The sequence below is a fragment of the Tympanuchus pallidicinctus genome, unplaced genomic scaffold (genome assembly GCF_026119805.1).
Source record: "Tympanuchus pallidicinctus isolate F22 unplaced genomic scaffold, pur_lepc_1.0 scaffold13, whole genome shotgun sequence".
Lineage (NCBI taxonomy): Eukaryota > Metazoa > Chordata > Aves > Galliformes > Phasianidae > Tympanuchus > Tympanuchus pallidicinctus.
In genome coordinates this window covers 2,729,882-2,750,748 of record NW_026294648.1, presented here as the reverse complement: position 1 = coordinate 2,750,748, position 20,867 = coordinate 2,729,882, and the positions used below count along the sequence as shown (strand labels likewise).

Here is a 20,867-nt window from a genome sequence, read left to right as displayed (position 1 = left end):
GGGGCGGCGGCGGACACGTGGGCGGGGGCGCGCCACGGCAACGCGCCGCCGCGTTCCGCCCGCCCATTGGCTGCGGGAGGGGGCGGGGCCGCCGCAGCGAGGCGGGGCTTCGGGCCGCCGAGCGGCGCAGGGGGGCGGGAGACGGGCCGGGCCCGACGGCGACGGCCGCGGGCTGAAAGCGGCCCTCCGTGAGCTCCCGCCGCGTCAACGGCCGCGGCGCTGCTCCGCGTCACTCGGCCTCGGGCACGGCGGCGGGCCGGCAAGCAGACACGCGCACGCCGCCGCCGCACAGCGCCCACGGCCGCTCCGTGACCTCGGTCCCCGTTGCCACGCACCACGTAACGTGCAGTGGAAGCAGGTTGGTTGAGTGCTCCGTGAAATAGTTTTGTTACCTTGCGGAGGGGTTTCTCACAGAATCACAGCACCTTACAGCTCCTCCAGCCCCTGCCATAGGCTGGCTGCCCCCCTGCTCAGGCTGCCCAGGGCCCAGCCCACCCATCCCACTGCAGGCTGGGTGCACACAGCTCTGGGCAGCAGTGCCAGGGCCTGCAGAAAGTTATTTCTGACATCCGGCCACAATTTCCCCTCCTTTAGGTTAAAGCCCTTCGTCCTATCACTGTCAGCTCCTCTCAAGCACTGTAAGGCTGCAATGAGGTCTCCCCAGAGCCGTCTCTTCTCCATGCTGAACAAGCCCAGCTCCCTCAGACTTTCTTCATAGGAGAGACCAACCTCACCTTCCGAGTGCCTTAACATCTCTTCCAGGAGGACCTGCTCCATGAGTTCAGACTCAGGAGCCTGTGGCTCCCCAGCTCTTCCTTCTAAGAAGATGCAATCACACATGGAGAGGCTTGGCTGATACAAAGTTAATGAACACAGAGGTGTCAGTGGCATATCACAAACAAGAGGTACCTTGTTGACTCGCTTGACTCTTAAGAGGTTTAAAGAGGTGAGCGAATATTTATATGCATCATTCAATCTTTAACATCTATTTAGAAATACAACATCAGTTAAAAAAAAAACACACCAAAAAATCCGAGTACTATGCTTTGAACAGATAAGAGCATTGTTCAGAAATCAGTGCTTCCCCAACTTGCTCACAAGTCACGTTTCCTTACTCACACACATCAAATAAACATCAGTATTGTTATGACACTGCAGATGGGGAAACTGAGGCACAGAGGAACACCTTCACTAGGCAGACTGATGAGAGCCAGGAATACTTACAGCCTCCATCTTGCTCACAAGCCACAAGGACTGCTCCCTACCATACTGAGTTTTGCTATCAACACCCGTGCTTCTCTCTGAGAAGAAAACCAACCATCACAGCAGTACACAGCGAGTCCATTGCTGGAGATACCACAAGACCTCAGCTGTGGGGTACGTCAACAATCAGAGCCAGGGGCAAAGCAGGTGTTAAAGTTATCTCACATAATGGTATTACATTGCTTGAAAGAGCCTGGTGAGAGGGCAGTGGCACCAGTGAGAACCTGGTGGTTGTGCTGAGCTTCCAACCTAAAGAAGTGCTGCGGATCCCGGACTGCAGAAGTTCAAGAGGGAAAATGAGAGGACGTGTGCATGGTGCTCTGCTGCAGGCAAGTTCTGAGCAGCACAAGGGTCTGTGCACAAGGACTGAGAAGTAGTTTAGCATAAAAATAGAACTTTGAGAATACTGAGAAACATCGTAAGGCTCGTGGCTCTGAAATAGCTTACACACTTAAGGTCTGCATTTTTCAGAAGATATTTTAGTTAGAAATTTTCAGGAAAACTTTTTTCCTAAGCCTGAAATAACTCACGTACACAGGAGAAAGGGAAAAAGATTCCCAGTAAGCACCTACGTTTAAAAGATTGTCATTCCAGTGTGTTACAGTCTATTAGCAAAAACACAATTGCAGCAGCTTATTTTTACTGCTGTGCCAAAGACATGTACAAAATCATTATTCTTAAGGAAGTCTCAAAAATGGAAGAGTGGATTCTGGAGTGTGAATGAGCTGAGGATAATTCTGCATCTGCAGAATGCCACATCCACCCGTTATCACTAAAGAGGAGATTTCAGTAGAATTGCTTGCATTTGTCTATCTAGTCTGCTTACCATTTTTTGATGACTTCTTATCACAGGGTACTTTAAAAAAATCCAATCTGAACTTTCTTAATGTTTTGAAGATGCAATCTGTACTTGTCTCAGTTTTCATTCTCTCCAAGTGGTTTATCTTAAAGTGGCTATCCAGCACTGAGAAGCACCTAGAATAGCGTCAGTTCAAGCTGCAATAGCATACCGTATGTTCAGACGAGTTGCATCTCTCCTCCTTGGTGTATGCTTATTACTTTTATTGTGTGCATCCATTCAGCAAATGAGATAAGAGGTTTATTCATCCCCTGCATCCTGTAGTCTCAGCACTACAGCCATGCACCTTGCTGAGATGCTGGTACCTGCAGTTCAGCATGTCTTTCTTGCAAAGTTTCTGAAGAAAAGGCTTCTCCAATGGATGCTCTCCTGTCAGTTTTCAAGAGCTGATTTCCTTGGCTCGAAGTTTTCTCTTCGGAGGCGCTTTAATTCTCTCAGTTCTTGAGGCAGCAAACTCTGATCCACCCCAGGAGTCAGCTTGTAACTCAAAGGAGATTCAATATAACCATTTCTGTACAGACAGACCCGCTTGCAGAATTCAAAGGTGCTAAACATAACACCAAAGTATGGAACAATCTGATTAAAAAAAAAATAAAGCAGTGTGTTATAGTATTCTTAAATGCTTTCATAAAGGAAAACTTCTAGAATTTCAGGTTTGATGTGATCTGCTAACAAAACTGTGCTCATTTACGTGAAGTTAGACTCTCCTCAGACTTGGTTTGCACCTGCATCATGCTGAGGAGTTTGCTACTTGCGCACAGCTAATTCTATAACACCATGAGGAACAAGGTCTGTGCTAGACTGTAAGTCATCACAACTTCCAAAATATCTCAGCAAATCCTAAGCAACCTCAGCAAATCCTAATAGGAAACATGGACTTAATTCTTCATAAAGCAGAATGACTGAACAATCTTCTTTTTCCCTGTGCAAAATGAGCAGCCCTGGTGCTACATGGCCTTATACCAGCCAAGGCAGGGCCAGCCATAGCCCAGCCACCACTACTAGTTATGCTCAGTTACCACTCATCAGCTGACCAGTAGTATCCTGTACAGGTAATCCTCAGTGCAGCACTGTACAATGTATCTATCTAACTAACCTTATGTTTAAGCTATCGTGTTTTATTTCACGTTTTCATCTCTGTAAGGGCTGCATAACTGGTGTGCATGCACTACTAGCTCACTGCAAAATGCAGCTTTTGACTTCTGTGGGAGTGGTTAATGCAAGAGCTATTTTTGTTATAGCTAGGTACAGTCTGTCAAATTACTGGAGCTCAGATGAAAAGCAGAACTCGGTTAGCTGCTTTAAGCACATCACTAGCTGTCCCCCATCCATACTCTGGCTTGTGTGTTAGAAACCTCCCTTTCCTAAGGGCATTCAAATGAACTTGAAAGAAGTCACATAAAGAATCTGAACTCGCACCTACAGAAATACAACCAAACCTGTGATCCAAGGCTGGCTTATAGCCTGCCTGAGGTTATACCTGCGCTGTGACTGCCTTTGTCATCTATAAGCCACTAATAAGTATGGAGGGTTGCCACATGCTTTATGACTTCAGTTGTGCGAGAGCGTGCCTTAGTTCAGCGCTGAAAACCAAAGCTCACCTTGAGCAGGCTGGGTGTGAGGCCGCTCCAAAGCCCGAGCACACCTTTGTTCTTCACGGTTTGCCGGAAGCAGTCAGCCATGCCTGTGAAATGGACATCCACCATGCCACAGTGAGGGAGCCACGGACTCTGCGCCTGTTCAAGACACAGCCAGAGGGTTCACAGCAAGCAGAGGAAAACTGGCGTAAAGAAAAATAAATGTCTTCTCCATCCTGGTTCTTCTGTTAATCAAGAAGTATCAACTATTTTGCCTTCACAAACTGAGCAGAGCGTGATTTCACTCTCTGAGAGGTATGAAAGGGAGCAGTAATTTCCACCAGGATTTCCTTTTGTGCCATGTCACTGCTCACATCTGGGAAGGCATTTCAGAACCCTGGCAGCAGAGGACCAGTGGGCTGGAAGCCCAGGGTTGGCTCTGAATACCACTGGGCCTTCCTGTAAGTCTGATAAAGCAGGAGCATGCTGCCTTGAGTCTGTCTGCTCAGGCAGCTTACACTGCAATGAGAAGAGCAAACTGCACTATGCACTGCGGAGCAACAGCAGAGATGGAACACATCTCAGCACAGGCTGTATGAGCCTGCTGAGGGCTGTAGGCAAGCAGCTGGTGCCTGTGTTCTGGTACCTTTGCTACGTGCTCAGCTCGCCCAAACCAGCTAGCATCAGCTTGAGAACATCCTGCTGGACTGATGCTACATTTCCAACTGCAGCGTACGCTGCCTTGATTCACATGGAGGAAGTGTAGTGTGTCATTTTTAACAGCAAAATCCTTCCTTCGTTAATCTCCCACTGTGTTAGCACAGACAGGACAACTTGACCTTGAATAATCCCATCCTCGCCCATCTGTGCACATGCAGCAAGCTGTGGGTTTGTTCTGCATTGGCACATCAGGCTCTCGCTCATACCCACATACCTCACAGGAGCATGAGGGGACCCCAGGATACAACTTGACGATCGGTACATAGAGCTGATCATCACAGGGCAGCAGTTTGCTAAGAACAGGACAAGTACCACTGATCGGTTGGTGAATAGAGATACTGTTGAAACACCACATATAGCCTTTCTTCCTTGCTTGGTCAAACTAACCCGCAGCCTCTCAGAGTTGCTAAGCCCGTGATGACAAGCCTCTTGTTAACCGACAAGTGGTGATGAATTTTCTACATGCCTGAGCTCTAGCATTTCAAATACTTGGCAACTTGGACGGTAAAAGTGAAAAGAGCTCAAGACTCGTGCTCCAGATACACCAGAGAAGCTGCTAATCAAATGGTTTAAAGGTTATTGTATCCCGTTGCATTGCTGGCAAGTCTACAGCTAAACTTTAGAAGCAAATGAAAAAATAAACAACAACAACAAATTCAAACAAGCCAAAAACAAATGGCCTCCCCCACAAAAACTGCACAAGCCTTCTTCAGACTTCAATCCCCCAATATTTTTGTATACAATTAAAATGCATGTGAAACACTCCTGAGAGCAGGTTACAGGTGAAAATATACCATTTGTTCTGATAGGAACACCTCTGGGAGGTGAGTTTAGGAAAGCAGCTGTCTGCACTAAGACAGCAGGCAGTATGCTTTCACTACATTCTTATCTGGTGGCTTCTGGATCTCCTTGGTCATGTCCTGGCTCTTTTATCCCACACACAAATAGGGCTGAGGATGAATCCGTGGTCTTTTACACTTGAAGCAAAAGGAAGCAGAAGTTCTCTCTGAACTTTTTTCAACAGCGTACACCTAACTTGCAAGAGAGGGATCACATTTCTGGGGAAAGAGCAGCTGAACTGCTCTCATCACTTATCCCCTTTGTGTCTTCCTTGGCCTTTCCATTCCACGGGGCTATCACTGTCTGTAATTCCCATCTCTGGGGCAAGTTCCCACAGCCTCTGGTTTATGTTCAGAGAAGCAGATGTGATGGGATTTAACTGACAGGACTTTATGGTATTACCAGCCCTGCCTTTACAGAAAGATCAAGGTAACAGAGCTACTCTAGTAGCCTAGGTTCATGCACATGTTCACTTCTGCTCTCCTGCTACAAGGAAGCTGTCTGCTTGGCTTTTTCACTTACAGGGTAGTAAGAGTTTAAAAAGCAATAGCTAAATCCCACAGAAAGAAATACAGTAATTGAGAAACTGCTCTATGAAGACTTTCATGACTATACTGTAGAAGATGCTGAATGCTGCAACTGAGATTTCAGGGATCAGTTCCGCTAAGAATGGTGCCATTACCACCAGGGATGCTTAGATGAGTGCCCAAATGATGGAAATACCCTTAATAACGCAACAGTGGTCATAGGAGAGCTGGAATCAAAATCTTGTTCTTTTTTCTGGCCTACGAGCCAGTGTCACAAGCTCTTATGGTAAAAGGTACAGGCAGCAACATTGTGAAGGGGAACAACTTTCTGAAAGGCTTCGGGAAAGCAGGAATGCTACTGACGTGGACCTTCCTTCCTTTTTAAGTCCTTTTGTGGTAGGCAGGGCATGACCTGCCAGAATTAACTGCAGGAGTTTAACTTAATCCCCTTACTTACTGCATCCAACGCAAAGGCACATACAGATTGATTCTGATGATGGCACTCCTGCCTACAACACCAGTGCCCGCATTCAGTAAGGGTCTGCGTGCAGCAAACACAACCAGAACGCAGTTAAAAAGGCACAGGTAAGTCAAAGCCTCAGGTTTCTGATTTGCCCACAGACTGTGATCTCTTAAGAAATTTTCTGAAAGACTGCTTAGAGTAACATTCACTATGGTTACAGCCATTTTCAAGATTTCAGGCCATGGGACAAAGCGTGCTTTGCCAGGCCTCCTGCGTTCTGGGGGCAGTGTGTTCCTAAGAGCACAGACATAAGCAGCAACTGTCCACAGAACTGCAGTCACCTACTGCAAAAAAAAAATAATCTAAAAGTTACATGAGTGCACAGTTAAGGATTCGGTATTATGGAGCACAGATAAATAAACACAGAATGTATTAATAAAAGACAAATTAAAGGGGGGGGAGGGGAAGATGTTTCATTTGCCACTGTTTTTAATAATAATAATAAAAAAGATGGCTGTGGGTTTTGGGTGGTTGCGTATCACTTAAGCACGTTTGCAACAGTACAACCCTCACAACCACCCTATGGCAGCAGAGCAGGAAAATGGCAGTAACCAAACTGATCAGACGAGTTTCTCCACCTCTTCTCAGAAACCTACTGTCACATACACAAACAAATCTCATTCCAAAACGATCAGCTTTGAGACACATTTCAAACCAGACAGCTCATAGCGGCTTCCTTCCCCTCTTCCGACATTCCAGCATTACGGGCAGCTGAAGAGAGAGCTTTTTGTTACCAACACTTTAAGGACTTCATTCTAACCAGACATGCTTCTTTCTTGCTGCAGAAGGTGGGAGACACCGTACAGCTCACTGCACTGACAGCAGAGTTCAGGTGTCGGGCAGAGCAGTGACAGGGCTAGGCCACTCATCTTGTTACACCGATGAATGCTGGGTTGCACTACTGATTAGAACACATCTGGTGCACAGTTGGCTCTATCTGCTCCGAAAAACTGGGCCTTTCAGGATCCAGAGGCCTCCAAGTCTAAGGAGTCACTGTGATCCATGCCAAAGAAGCAGTCTGTTCTGCTCTGACAACCTGCGAGCTGGAGGCTCACATGAAGAGACCCTTTGGCCAGCACTCAGGTATTTTATTATATTATATTTATTTATACATATTTATTATATTTTTTATAAAAACACAAACCATTTAAATAAGGGGGAAGCCCTGCAACAAAACTCTGGCTGAAGTTAATGGTTACCTACAGACTTCTCAGATCCCAACTCTCCCTCTGTCAGCAGCATGAGCTGGGTGCCAGAACAAAGCCACACTGGGAACTAACCTCACACATCCTTCTAAAGGTTTCTACCTCCACGAGCTACCCCAGCCCCCTACTTCTTATTCCTCTTAGCACTGGACCACTGATGTAGTCCACTGCAGCTGCAGTGAGACCTGTGCCACCCAAAGAACAACCATTTTAATCTTCCCGAGGCTCTCAGCAGCAAGAGAGGGATAAAGCAGAATGCAGGCACATATTCCCCGCCCTCCCTTTGCAGATACAACATTCCTACACATGGTTCAGGACTATTTGGTTTGCCACTATCTGAATTTACAAGTTAATAGTGACTATTTGGAAATACTTCTCTTTATTTAACATACTTTTCCCCTTCCTCTTCATGTTTCTAAAAACTTCATTGGTACAAAGCTGATTTTTTCCCCTTTTGACTGCACAGAACTGATGGCACACTACAGCAGTACTACTAGATCCTACAGCAGTACTACTATGCAGTGCTACAGCTACCACAGGAGGTATGCTACTCTGATGGCAGATGCACTACAATTTTTGTGTTATTTATCCATTTTCAAGAGATTTGGAGTCCTACACGTTTGATCCATTACCAGAAGAAACTCAAAAAGACAGGAAAGCATTTTACAACACAGCACACAAGTTCATGCTCTTAATCTGGAAGCTATAATAAGAAGTCTTTGTGTTTGCAGCCTGCATTAATGAGGACACTAGCAAGAGGCAAGGTGTAATTGCAGTTCAAAGGAAACTGAAGGACAAACATTGCAGTTTTCATTCAGGTTAATGCTACTACAGTCAACAGAAACTTCACTCAGGCGGAGACTGAGTGCTTATCATAAACAACTCAAATAAGAGATAACTGAGATGTGAACAAGTATTAATACTGGGGGGAAAATGTAAAGTACCAGGCAAGTCAATCTCCCTTCCTGAAAGACAGCCTTACCTGGGTGTGACAGTCTTTTCCGTGCTGTTGGTCCAGTAATACTGACTTACCCCTGCATGGGAACATAAAGTGAAGGTCCCCAGGCATGCAGTAAGGCAAACAATGACCAGTCAGGAGAAGGCAATCATTTCCAGCACATCACAGCAAAGCAGCTGACTGACAGCTTCCTGCACTCTAAGAACATGTTGTCCTTTCCTCTGCAACCTGAACTCGGGCCAAATCTCTCTGCCTTGCTGAAATTATTGGCACTGAGGATGCAAAACAGTTTACTGTCTGCTCGAAAGAGTTTGCCCCAGCTCTAAACACGCCACTGCCAAGCCTGTTGTATCCTGAGGTTCTGTGCTCTGCTGCAGAATCCCTTCCTTGCTACTGGATGCGATCTTCTCCTGCTCTTAACTTCTTTGTGCTAGAAAGAAATCTTGGATAAAGAATACAGAGCTCTCTTTCCTCAAGGTGGCAGTGCAAACTCCTCACACAGAGGCTTTGGGCTCATTTCAAACACGTGGTGATGATTCAGCTCAAGCCTTACAAACAGGAGCACAGATTTCATGTACATGAGCAGTGATTTTCTAAATGGCATAAACCTGCAGGCAGGCTAGCTTGTTTCTACGCACAACACAGCAAAAAGCAACACGAGTTCCTACATCTCCCCCTGTCTTTGGAGGAATTCAGGAGAAAATTAATGTTTCTAAAGGATTGAGGCTTTTCTGTGGACGTATTTGCATTGTCCATTACATGGATGAGGTACAGAATAAATGTATCAGAATAAATCGGATATAAAAGAGGAGTATCCACAAAGTTTTAGCTCCTGCATCATTCCAAGCACAGACATGCTGCAAACCAATACAGGGCACTCAGGGGATAAGAGTGGTGGCTGCTGCTCTGGAAACACGGCCATCTCCCTGCTGAAAGCGATGGGGCCACAACTGCCACAGCCCTAACCCTGCCTTCCTCCCACAACCAGCTGGGCACAGCGTGCTCTCCTGCTTCCTTCTGGGAGATCACTGTGCTGCACTGCTAAGCTCTTGCTGTAATCCAGCTTGCAGCAAGCATTAGCACAGCACAGTTCCCTGGATGAACAGGGTTAAAGACCCACAGCAGCAGCAGGCTGGCCCAAGGCAGACCTGGATGTTACATCAGCGCAGTTCTACTTCTAAGCCTTATTTACCATTTCCCCTCTTATCCAGTTTTTCCACTGGCACTATTCAGCATTTTGGCTTCACAGGCAGCATGCCTGCATTTCTCTCCTAGGGAAGTCTGAGGATTGGAGAGAAACATGTTAGAGGTTAGTTCAGATGGACAAAAGCTACCTGAAGCTGTTACAGCATGCAAGGCCCGCAGTGCTCTCATGCAGCTGTTCTCAGGCACTGTCTTGCTGTGTATTCCAACCAGCACTTCCCAAAGCAGCAGGGCACTAACCCTGCAATACCCTCAGAGACTGTGGTGTGAAACATCTTTGTTGCAACACTGAAACAATAAAAATGCCAGAAGCTGAAAGCATTAGGGGCATAGGGGGAGAAGGACACAGGGACAAAGGAAGGGATTTTACCAAAACCAGAATCTGATTTTTAGTAACTACTGGTTAACAGGGCAGCCAGGCAGGTCCTAAGTTGAAGTAACACCCAGAACATGCAGTCCTGAAACCTGGCAGCAAGGGGAAGAGGAGCGTGAGATCATGGGGAGAAGAAAGGCAGGAATTCACATTGCCACTTCCCCCTCAGGTACAAGAGTTTTGGAATTTGATTTCTATCTGTGCACTCGCTTTCACACAATTTGAAGGAAATTAGTATCAGTGAAACCTCTGTTGAGTTGAAATCAGACAGCAGGATCAAAAGTTACCAGGGGCAAGGACCAACAGCAGAATCCTTACTATAGAAGCCTTACTTCAACAGGAAATCATAACTAAAGGTGGCAATATTGCTCCTTGCTGTCTCACACACTACGGAATTTGTTCCCAAATCCATCTCTGAACATTTTCAAGACTCAGGCTCCTGTGCAGTTCACTGCTACACGGTCTCCCTGCACAAAGTCTCACAGCACGTATGCTTCTGAGATGTCATGTGAACCACATGACCCAAAAGGCACTTTTTATTTTTAAACCGGGTCATGGCTCCAGTAACAAATTCCCATCTGAGAGCACCACAGATCTCACACACAGCAGGGTAAAGCAGCTTGCGAGCTCCCCGAGGCTGCCATGCCAGCACCTCTGATTTTTTAGGTTACAAAGAACTCAAAGCATTTCCATCATTTACAACAAATTTCACACCTGCATCCTGTGTTCCAAAGGAGCAAAAAAAATAAACAAATCCCAAGTCATTGACAACCTCTCTTCCCTTCCTGTGCTGCAGATTTACAGGCAGCTGAGGTCTGACTGATCCACTTCTGTCTGAACAGAGGCCACTTCCTGGGAGATGCATGGCAGCACTTTATGCTAACCAAGAACAACAAACCTGCTTGTTTACAGCGGCAGAGGGAATTCACAGCCTGGATTTTAGAACAGGAGGATCAGACATACTGAACACCTTACACTGAGAGATGTCCTCAAATGTGCCAAATCCTTTAGTGTAGTATGTTTATTTTATTTTACAAGAGTTTGATGGCTGTCCCTGAGTAACATCTACTGCAAAAAAAAGAGAGTGCAGACAACTTTTAGTTACAGAAATTAAAATAAACAATACCAGCAAAATGCAAGCACAGGACAGAACTTCTGCAATGCATGCAAAGTTTCTTCACATGGGCAGGTGAGAGGTACCTGTAACAACTGATGACTCACAAGACTTTAGGGCCATCCTTGTGCATTTTGCCTCCCCATACCACCCAAGTCACACATCAACGTGTAGTGAAAGCTGAGAAGTGCCAGCCAGGGGCAGCTGAGCCTACCACTGAGGCCACATGCAGAGAAGGAAAGGCCAAACTTGAGTATTAGGTTTGCACGGCCCTCTAGCATGTTTATAGATACTGAGCTCTGCACACAGCCTAGGGCTGCTGTCAGTGTATTAATAATATTCTGCATGGCATGTAAAGCTCTAAATCCAACCTTCTTGGCTGAAATACCAGAGCTCAGTGTACTGAGCACTCCAGAAAGTCATCGCAGACAAAAAGATGACGTGGGAAAGGAGAAGAATATTACCAGTGCTTCCCTAAGACACAGGCTCCTTTACAGGCAGGTATTTCCAGGCTTAGAAGTTTTCTTGTATGCACTTAAATAAGCTGACAAGGTAAAACTGAACAGCACTTAAGATACTGTGAAATGAGAAAGGAAAGGCAAGAATAACAGTCAGAAGGATACACAGATCGTAAGTGTCAGAAGCTGAAAAAGCATGAATCAGGAAAGTATTTACTGCAATATGTCCCTCTGAACAACCCTCTTCTTCCATATCCCCCTTCTACAGATGCACAACAACAGCCGTATTCCATGCTGAAACATGCACACAGTACCTCTTAATTCTCTAACTTCCAATCAGGAGCAAAGCAAAAAAAGGAAGACAAAGGAATAAAATTAGGACAGTCACAACAGAGAGCGCTCACATTCAGTAAGGCTCAACCACATTAATTAATGTCTCATTTAAGAAAGTCAATCAAGCTCATTTACCAAACAAAGCATCTTTGGAGAAAAAAATAAACATGATAAAGATAATTCTAGCAGCAGACAAGGAAGAAACCATGGTTACAGAGAAAAACTGACATCATAAATCATCACCAAAGCAAAGAGAGAGAACCATCTGCTGACGGGCCGATTCTGTTCCCACAGATGCCAATGACAGAAGCTGCTGACATAAGGACTGTAGGAGTCAGATACGTAAAATGAGAAAGGATGAAGCAAAACGATTGCAACAGAGGCTAGAAATAGTACTTATGCTTCCTCTCATAGCAATATTATTTTGCATCTTTGCAAACAATTCTTGCTTTTCTGGACCTGGAGACACATGGAGCCAACTCTTCCAAGACTACCAGTATGTCAGGTAAAGATCTGAACTGCATGTTTTGGGCTCAGGCTTGTGTTCAGTGCCAGTATCAGACAAGACAGCCTAGTTTCTGAAGCTCCTGAGACTGCCTTGTAACCTGCTTCTTCATCACCAGTGGGGTCACTGGAAGTTGTCTTTGGCTATGTGCTGCCTTCATCTACAACCTCTACAACATGCAGGGTTCCTCTCCATACACAAAACTAGTGCTTATGGCTTCAAAACCAAGAAGGAAACTCATACGAGTTTCAACAGTGGCTAAAGGCTTTGGGACACCCCTCTTCTTATCAGCTAGAAAATGGAATTGTTGAATGGAAGCTGAGCAGAATAAAATGGCTGAGGAAAACAAGAACTCAGAGATATGTGTTCCCCTGTTCTCTATGGAACGCTGAAATGCCTCAAAGCTCTGTTTTTCCCTGCTTTATTCTCTCCTTTCTCATGCCCCTTTGCATGATACCCATCCTGCTGCTGCTCTGATCATTCCTGCTTTCTGACCATCTCCCTCCAGGCTGAGCAGACCAGCACGCATGCACACTGAAGAGCTGACCCTTGCAAGGCTGAGCAACACCCTGATGCTAACCGTGAAAAACACTTCTTGGATCATGTTACAGGAGATCCATTCCCTGCTTTATATCAGCTTGGGCACAATTTTCAAAGGATCTCATTTCCAGACAGGCCTATGTGAGTCACCTTCAGTACCAGATGACTTATAGGCTGTCACATCTTGACAGCTGCATTCTCCCATGCTGTCAGAATAAACTGCTGGACAGGTGTTGCCTCTTTAAGCTTGGGAAATTGCTATTCAGTTGTTGCAACACATCTATGAGGAAAAAAACTCTCTGTCACTGAACATTTCTTTGCTTCGGACAGATTTTAACATATCTATTTCCTACATATTTAGGAAGTTAATCCAATTCCTTATTCTGGAAATATCAGGCGTTTTAAGCATCCCATTGGCAAAAGAGCACAGCCTAGTGGCAACAAGATGAATGATGCCCCCCTTGGCTATGGAGACAAGGCTGGACACAGAACATCACACCACTCACTCCTGGAACTGCTGAAGCGATTACGAAAACCGAGTAACTGAACGTTTAAGTAACTGAACATCAATAGAAAAAGATTAAAAGGGAAACAGTTACATGTTTTCTTCTTCAGTCAACAACACTGCTGTGAACCTCAGCATTAACAGTAAAGGAAGAGTTATAGGAGGCAACTGATTTTCGTAGACCCATTTATACAGCTGAAAAAATAACCCATTTTCATGACCAGAACCTGCTTCTTACCTGAGATGTTTTATGAGATACTCGATGGGCTCAGCTTAAAGTTTACCTTTTGCACACATCACCTACAAGAGCTGGTCTCAAAAAAGACTTCTGCTGAAGTCCTTTTTTACAAGGTGGAAAGAGGGAAACTGAATGCTTCTGTGATACTGGATCTAAGCTCTGTCTGAAAAAGGGAACCTTGGAGAAGAAGAGGGGAATTCACAGCCTCGATGACCTTTTGCTAGCTTGTGACTCAGCCACCAGGGGATGGGGGAAGGGAGATTCTAAAATGCTGCCACACAAAACGACATTGTTTCGGATAAGAACACAAAAGCTTTCTGTTAAGTTTACAGTTCCCTGAACTGGGCTGAAAGAAGGAATTCACATGCCATAGCCAAATAGCCACCAAAGAATGACAGCTATTCACTGTCACTCACTGGTGAAGCTCTAATGAAAAGATGACAAAGATGACAGCATCAAATGAATTATGGCAACGAGACAGAAGCTGTAGGATGTGAAGGTTTTTGTTTGGTTTGGTTTTTAACCATTATGACTAAACTTTCAGGAAAAAGAAGCAGCAAGATAATGGGAGCAACTGTGAAGTTCCATTAACTACAGAAGTCAGAAAGAAGAGTCGGGATGGTTCTGATCCTTCAGATTTAATATGTGCTGAGCAAGTTTCTTCTGATTACCCACACATATGCCAGGCATAAACAGCAGACACACCAAAACTGGAAATGGCACGGATCTCATTCATCCTAGCTAATACCAAATGAATGAAATGCTTGTATTAGACAGAAGATTTGCCAGCTCTGAAGGGTGAGAATTTGACAGAACTATATGAAGAAGTAATAAAGCTAGTGACAGAGTCCGAAAGGAAACACAAATCACATGGCATACTCAAACCTACATTCAAAGTGTAACAACAGTCTCAAAACAATGAATTTTCAGATATTTAAAAGCAAAGACAAGACAAAAACACAACCCACCTAAACCAGAGCATCTGTAGCCTATGTGGTACGAGAAACAAGGCAGTAATGGCTATCCTCATCCCAAGCTCCCGAAACAGGCTCCTCTAACAAAGTACAGCAACATCAGCGTTTTGTACCTGCATTTTCCTCTTGACAGTCTCAAAGGGGAAAGAAAGCGTCTGTGCCACAGCAGCTGCTACACAGCCATTTATGAAGTTCTGAAGGGGAGTAAAACAAACTACGGGTTCTCGCCAGATTCTGTCCAGATTGATGTAAACAAAGAATGAGCCCATGGAAAATGGGACGGCACCTAGAAAGCAAACCACGCAGAGGTTGATATTAGCACACTGTGCACGAAGAAAACAGCTCTCATTACATAGCCTAGATGGACAGTACAAACTGCTGCCAGCCTACCGGTCACACTGCTCAAATTAGATCAGTACTTAGAAAACTGCCATCAAACCCTCACAGTTTAGCATCTAGGCATGGTGACATATTGGTACATATTTGCACACTAAAATTGTCAAGTCTCACAACAAGACAGCTCTTCTGCAACAAGCTCCATCTGTGGTCCAACCCAACCCCAGCACCTGTATGGGTAAACAGAGCTGCCTCTTCTGTCAAGCAGATGAAGAACGCTTCTGTCCTCTCCTGCTTGCTTTCTGCTCTCCTAAATTTCATAGTGCAATTCCACATTATAACTACAGATTTTTTTTTTAAACATTCCGTTATGAAAAAGCAGATGAAATCCAATGGCATTTTAAAAAGTTGTTGAGGGAAAATAATTAAATAGCTGTTTCATGTAAAGAGAAACTATCACTAATCTTCATGCTGATTACACACTGCTGCTCACAGTGGTCTCACTAAGCAGCCAGGGAGACGAACCCTGACAGGAATCACAGATATGGCATGCTTACATTTTTTGAAGAGTTAAACAAGAGAAATCCTGCACCTGAGGCACAACTGCATTACCTACAAAAGGAAACTATTTTGACAGTGCTTAACCATGCAGAAATGCAACGATTTGGGTCATAATTTGAAGGAATAAAACAGCAGCAAAGATCAGTATTGTTGTGCCTTGTAAACCCACATGCCTTCCATGGAGCAACATTGCCATTTGTTTTGAAATCAAGTGAGCAAGCAAACGCATGATATAGCTACAATAAACAGTGTGCAATTAGGTCATTTTCCCCAAGATTATTTTACCTAATATAGCTGGCGTTACACCACGATAAAGTGCAAGAAGTCCTTCTTGGTGATAAATTTTGTAAAAAGCATGAAGAATTCCTTCATAAGATGGCTCCAGTCGGTTCTGCACAATAAGCCGGGTTTTAATTACATCGGTAGGGTAAGTCACAACAGTTGCAACCATGCCAGCCAAACTTCCTGCTATGATAGCTCTCCAGTGGGAAATATGGCCCAACTCATCCGTGAAAAGTATAACAAGTCTACAGTAAAAGCATAAAAGAGATATCATTAACGGCAAATGGCAACAGAAAGAAAGAAAAAAAACCACCATGAAATAAGAAGGCAGATCATTCTTGATACAATTAGAATTGTAGAATATGATCCCATGTAATTGTTCTGCTCACAAGCTCCTCCAGTAGCAGGAGATGAAACCTCAGTAAGTACCGAATCCAAGACCTCCCTGTCTTCTCTAACACCATACAAGCATCAGGTCTCTGTGAATCAGAACATAGGGACGGAAAACACAAGCGGAATAAAAACAACATGCCCAAGAGCTCTCGCAGAAACACAGAAGTAGGAGTCAACAGCAAGGTCAGTGGCTGGAGTGCACAGCTCCCACATGCCATTCACTTTACCTGCAGCCTTCATGAGCTCAGATGCTTCCAGTATCTGAAGGAGCTTTCTGAGGGCAGCTTGTGTAGCTCCACCTGCACCACAGTACCCAGCACACACTGAACAACATTGAACACGCAGAGAGTTGCAATTTCCCATTGTGAAGAACCAGAGCACCAATTCAACAACAACAAAAGCTGCAAAGATACAGCGAGGAGCCACTTCCCCCAGTTTACTTCTTTGCTTGGCAAGAAATTTCCAAAGTGCTTTTCATCCACAGAACGCCAGTTTATCTACAGGCTGAAAATCACCGTAACGGAGAAGCAGCCCGTACGAAAAGCTCTGCCACCAGCTGTCCGACAGAGAAGCGGGTCTCCAGCTTTTCTCACAAGGCATCCATCACAGGGCCTTCTGAGAAGCCCCGTGCCTGCTGTTCTGTCTCTGAAGCGCTTTTTTCGTTCATCCAGGGCAAAACAACCGACAACAACATACAAGCCGCTGCTCGCTCAGCCGACGCTGTTCCACGTGTGCTGCACTTTGCGCTGCGTGCCGGATCCCCGCAGCTACCCGTCCCGTGCCTGCAGCACTCCGCCTGCACGCAGCCGCCCTCAAAAGCACAACGGAACGAGAAACGAGCCGTAGCGCTGCGAGCGGCAGAACCCCCAGCTCCCAGGGCCCGAACCGCCGCGCGACCTGCTGCCGAGTCAGCACCGGCACGGAGACGTTAAAGCGAGTAAGGCGGCGCATCACCTTCAAGAACGACGGGAACCGAACAGCAGGAGAGGGAAAGATCCGAATCCCGACTTCCTTTCTGATGTCCGGATGACCGAAGCGCCGCACTGAGGAGCGAGCAGCGCTACAGCTGCGCTCCGGGCGGCCCCAGGGCTCAGCCGGACCCAGCGGCACGCACCGCACGCCTCCAGCAGCGGCCCCGCGGAGCCCCGCACGCAGAGCGCTCACAGCGGTGCCCCCCCGCTCCCTCCGAGCGCGGCCCGGCCCGGGCACCCTCTCCCCGCTTACCGGCGGGAGGCGGCGAGCTGCAGCGCGCTGTAGGGGTAGAGCCGCAGGCAGGCGGTGAGGTTCCCCTTCCACAGGGCCCGCAAGCCCTCGGTGCGGCACAGGCCGCGCCCGGCGCCGAGCAGCCCCCGCTCGCAGTGCCGGGTGCCCACCTGCGCCAGCACCGTCAGCAGCTCCAGCGGCGCCGTCAGGCTGAGGCTCAGCGCGCCCGCCAGCCCCGCACAGCACAACCGCTGCGGGCCGCTCAGCCGCCTGTCCCGCCGCCAGGTGGCCATGGCCCCCGCGGGGCTGCGCGGCGCCGCCGTCCGGAGGGGTGCGGCCTCCGTGGGGCGGTGCTGCGGGCCGTGCCCGGTCCGGCTTGGCCGGGCGGAGCGGAGCGAGCGCAGCCGAGCGAAGAAGGGGGGGCTCGACGAGGGCGGCTCACGGCCGGCCGGGCGGTGCGGGGCGGTGCGGCAGTGGTAGGTTCAAGTTCTGAATGAGAAGAAGTCGTTCAAAGAATACGTCCAAAAGAGTAACGGGTAACGCGAATCCCCGGTGAAAACGATAATCACCCAAAACGCACTAAAAGAAACCTCAGGGCAAATTGAGGCAGAGACGGCTCGCCACTGCTGGGGCATCTTTGTAGGGTGTTCGCCGATGATGTCAGAAGCGTTGGACATGTTAATCCGGCCGTTGTTACCTTACTGCTGATAGTTCGGATGTTAACAATTGCAAACTGTTTCTATTGGTATCAACTTAAGGGACAAACCCACAAGGTTCGGGCACTGCCAGCAGTCATCAAGCGTGAGCAATATGAGATTCTGCCAAAGTATTCCCAAGCTGACTGAAAAAGGGGGAATTGGTTTGAAGAAACAGGCCTCACTGTATTTTGTACGTGTTTTTAGAAATAGCTGATTTGAAAAAGTTGATGTGCCGTATCTTTTAGTATTTTTAGCATATTTTAGCATATTTTTAGAAACATGGTTGTTGAATTGTTGTATGATGCGATTATTTCTTGCTTGCAAACTGTATTAGTTTTTAGTGTTGCAAATAGTTATGGATGTAGGCCCGTAGACTAGACAGCATGCTGTAAGGCTGTTTTTACAAGAGAGCTTCAGCAACAGAAACACAATAATGAAGCCAGGGCCTCCACACAAGGCTGCGTTGTCTCACTCTGGGATTAGGTTGGGACGCGACAGGCAGACGCCAAGATACCCCCTCTATCTTCCTCATCTTCTAACACCCCAATATATACCACCAAAAAACAGGCTGCACCCCAGTATATCTCATTAAAAGAGGTTGCCTAACCTCTCTCTATCCAAGAACAAGCAGATGTCCAGAAATAACATCCAAGTCCTGAGTAAGCAAATGTTACGATTTTGGTACCTATGAATTACTTCTAATAGGCATTCTCCTACTGAGTCTGTGCCAAGGAAGAAAGTTTGTCTAGTAGAGAAGCAAGGAAGACCACTGCATGAAGTAAAAGGCTGTTGGTTGGACAGTCAGGATGCTAAAAGGATGCTGGGCGGAAGAATAGAGGACTGGAAACCTCATAAATCACTACCTCAGATAGGTGTGTATATGTTAATTGTCTCACATGTAATTGATGAATATGTACCATCTGTGTAAATATAATGGACTCAGAATCATGTAATCTTGCACTTCTGGTGCACATATGCCTAATGCTTCCTGGTGCTGCTAATAAAGAATACCTGACTGAAGAGCGACAAAACTTTGCAATTAAGTTTCTAAGCATCAATTTCTTGGATTCAGAAGAAGGGAGCAGGAGGCAGAGAGCAGGAGGGGAGAGGAGACGCGGGCAGTGCCTGAGGGCTGTGCAGTCGGGCAACAGCAGTGACTTGCTTGAGAGTGGCCCCTCTGCTCCGCTTCTGCTCACAAAACACACCAGAACCTTGATGAGGCTGCGTTTGCTAGGACTTTCCTGTGCTTCTACCCAGCCGCTGAAGAAGACGTCCTCTGCCTGCTTTTGGCACAAATGCTCTGCTGCTAATGGCAGAGGCAATTTCCAGGTCTGCATGGGAGCTAAACTACACGCCGACATTTGCCAGGAACTCCACTATTTATGGGTGTGTATTTCCTCCGTGGGAAGACAGCAGCTAATCTGTGGGTGCCCAGCCTTTTGGCTTGCCCGGGCTGCCCCCACAGAAGAGGGGCTGCCTCGGTTTCCCACAAACCAAGGTGTCACTCGGGCTTGATGGCCATCTCAGCAGCTCTCAGGGAGCTCTCGAGGTGCTGCTCAGAGAGTTTAGACCAAGTTTTACTCCTGCTGTGCTTCACCCTTGAGAGCAGCTGCTCACGCATGCACGTCCTGCCAAGCAGCCATGGCGCGAGTGAGGCGTGACTGTGGAGCGGGGGATGTTGTTCTCCGGTACCAGAGACCTGATCAAGTTTTTGAGTAGAACACCTGACTGCAGCTCCATGCGCTCTGCTCACAGGTATTGCATTTCTGTCGACCGGGCACTGAGAACCAGAGACAGGCTGTAGGTACCACCTTCCAGGGTGGACACAGAAAGGGAGGGCGGGCACTGTGATGACCAGAGGGCTGAAGCAGCTCTCCCATGAAGAAAGGCTGAAGGAACAGAGCTTGTTTAGCTTGGAGAAGGATCCAGGGAGACTTTATTGTGGCTTTCCAGTACTCGAAGGGAGCGTACAAACAGGAGGGAGAATGGCTGTTTATGGGGTGGATAGTGACAGGACAAGGAGTGGTTTTCAACTGACACAGGGGAGGTTTAGGTTGGATCTGAGGAGGAAGTTTGTCACACAGAGGGAGGTGAGGCACTGGAACAGGTTGCCCAAGCAGGCTGTGGATGCCCCATCCCTGGAGGCATTCAAGGCCAGGCTGGACGTGGCTCTGGGCAGCCTGGTCTGCTGGTTGGCGACCCTGCACACAGCAGGGGGTTGAAAGCAGATGATCACTGTGGGCCTTTCCAACCCAGGCCATTCTACGATTCTTTAGCAAGAGATGGCTTGAGAAGGTGGATGCTAGTCCAGACATGGGGGCAGACCCCCCTTGTGGGACAGTGGGAACCAGCAGCTCCAAAAACAGGAATGGAGTGCCACTGGAGGGGCACTGCTGGACGAGGGCAGCACCCTGGTGGTACAGGACATGCTTTAGGTGGAAAGACTTCACCAGCACGGGCGGCCTTGAGAGAGCTGTGCCCAGTCTCGGGTGCCCAGCACATGGGGGTGTCGGAGGCACGGGAGAGCCCACAGAGGAGCACGGGGCTGAGCAAAGGGAGGCACGGCAGAAGAACACAGGGGACCCTGCTGACCCGGGCCTCCCTGTGGGCACGCCAGCTGCTATCCCTAGGGCAGCTGCGAGCACATGGGCCTCTGTGGGCCCACAGCCACAGCCAGGC

The 20,867-nt window shown here is 47.2% G+C and overlaps 1 protein-coding gene across 2 annotated transcripts; it reads right to left on the bottom strand.

Moving 5' to 3' along the window:
• Positions 1 to 957: 957 nt before the first annotated feature.
• On the bottom strand, positions 958 to 17,806 carry SLC25A43 (solute carrier family 25 member 43). 2 transcript variants are annotated; one of them, XM_052673359.1, is made up of 5 exons: positions 17,512 to 17,806; positions 15,898 to 16,139; positions 14,829 to 15,001; positions 3,724 to 3,858; positions 958 to 2,698 (listed from the first exon to the last, which is right to left on the bottom strand). In XM_052673359.1, exons 1-5 carry the CDS (start codon positions 17,781 to 17,783, stop codon positions 2,495 to 2,497), a joined length of 1,026 nt encoding a protein of 341 aa, XP_052529319.1. In that variant the 5' UTR covers positions 17,784 to 17,806; the 3' UTR covers positions 958 to 2,494. The 2 variants fall into 2 exon arrangements, with proteins under 2 accessions (XP_052529319.1, XP_052529320.1); XM_052673360.1 differs by lacking the exon at positions 17,512 to 17,806 and having other exon boundaries at positions 14,814 to 15,001; positions 15,898 to 17,192.
• Between the last annotated feature and the right edge of the window lie 3,061 nt (positions 17,807 to 20,867).

What these genes read in the sequence shown, in the direction of transcription:
- SLC25A43 (XM_052673359.1), bottom strand. Translation starts at nt 17,783, where the DNA reads ATGGCCACCTGGCGGCGGGACAGGCGGCTGAGCGGCCCGCAGCGGTTG. An exon ending in CAGCTCGCCGCCTCCCGCCG is followed by an intron (nt 16,140 to 17,511) that starts GTAAGCGGGGAG and finishes CTTTTACTGTAG; the next exon opens with ACTTGTTATACTTTTCACGG. An exon ending in TCACACCCAGCCTGCTCAAG is followed by an intron (nt 2,699 to 3,723) that starts GTGAGCTTTGGT and finishes TTTTTTAATCAG; the next exon opens with ATTGTTCCATACTTTGGTGT.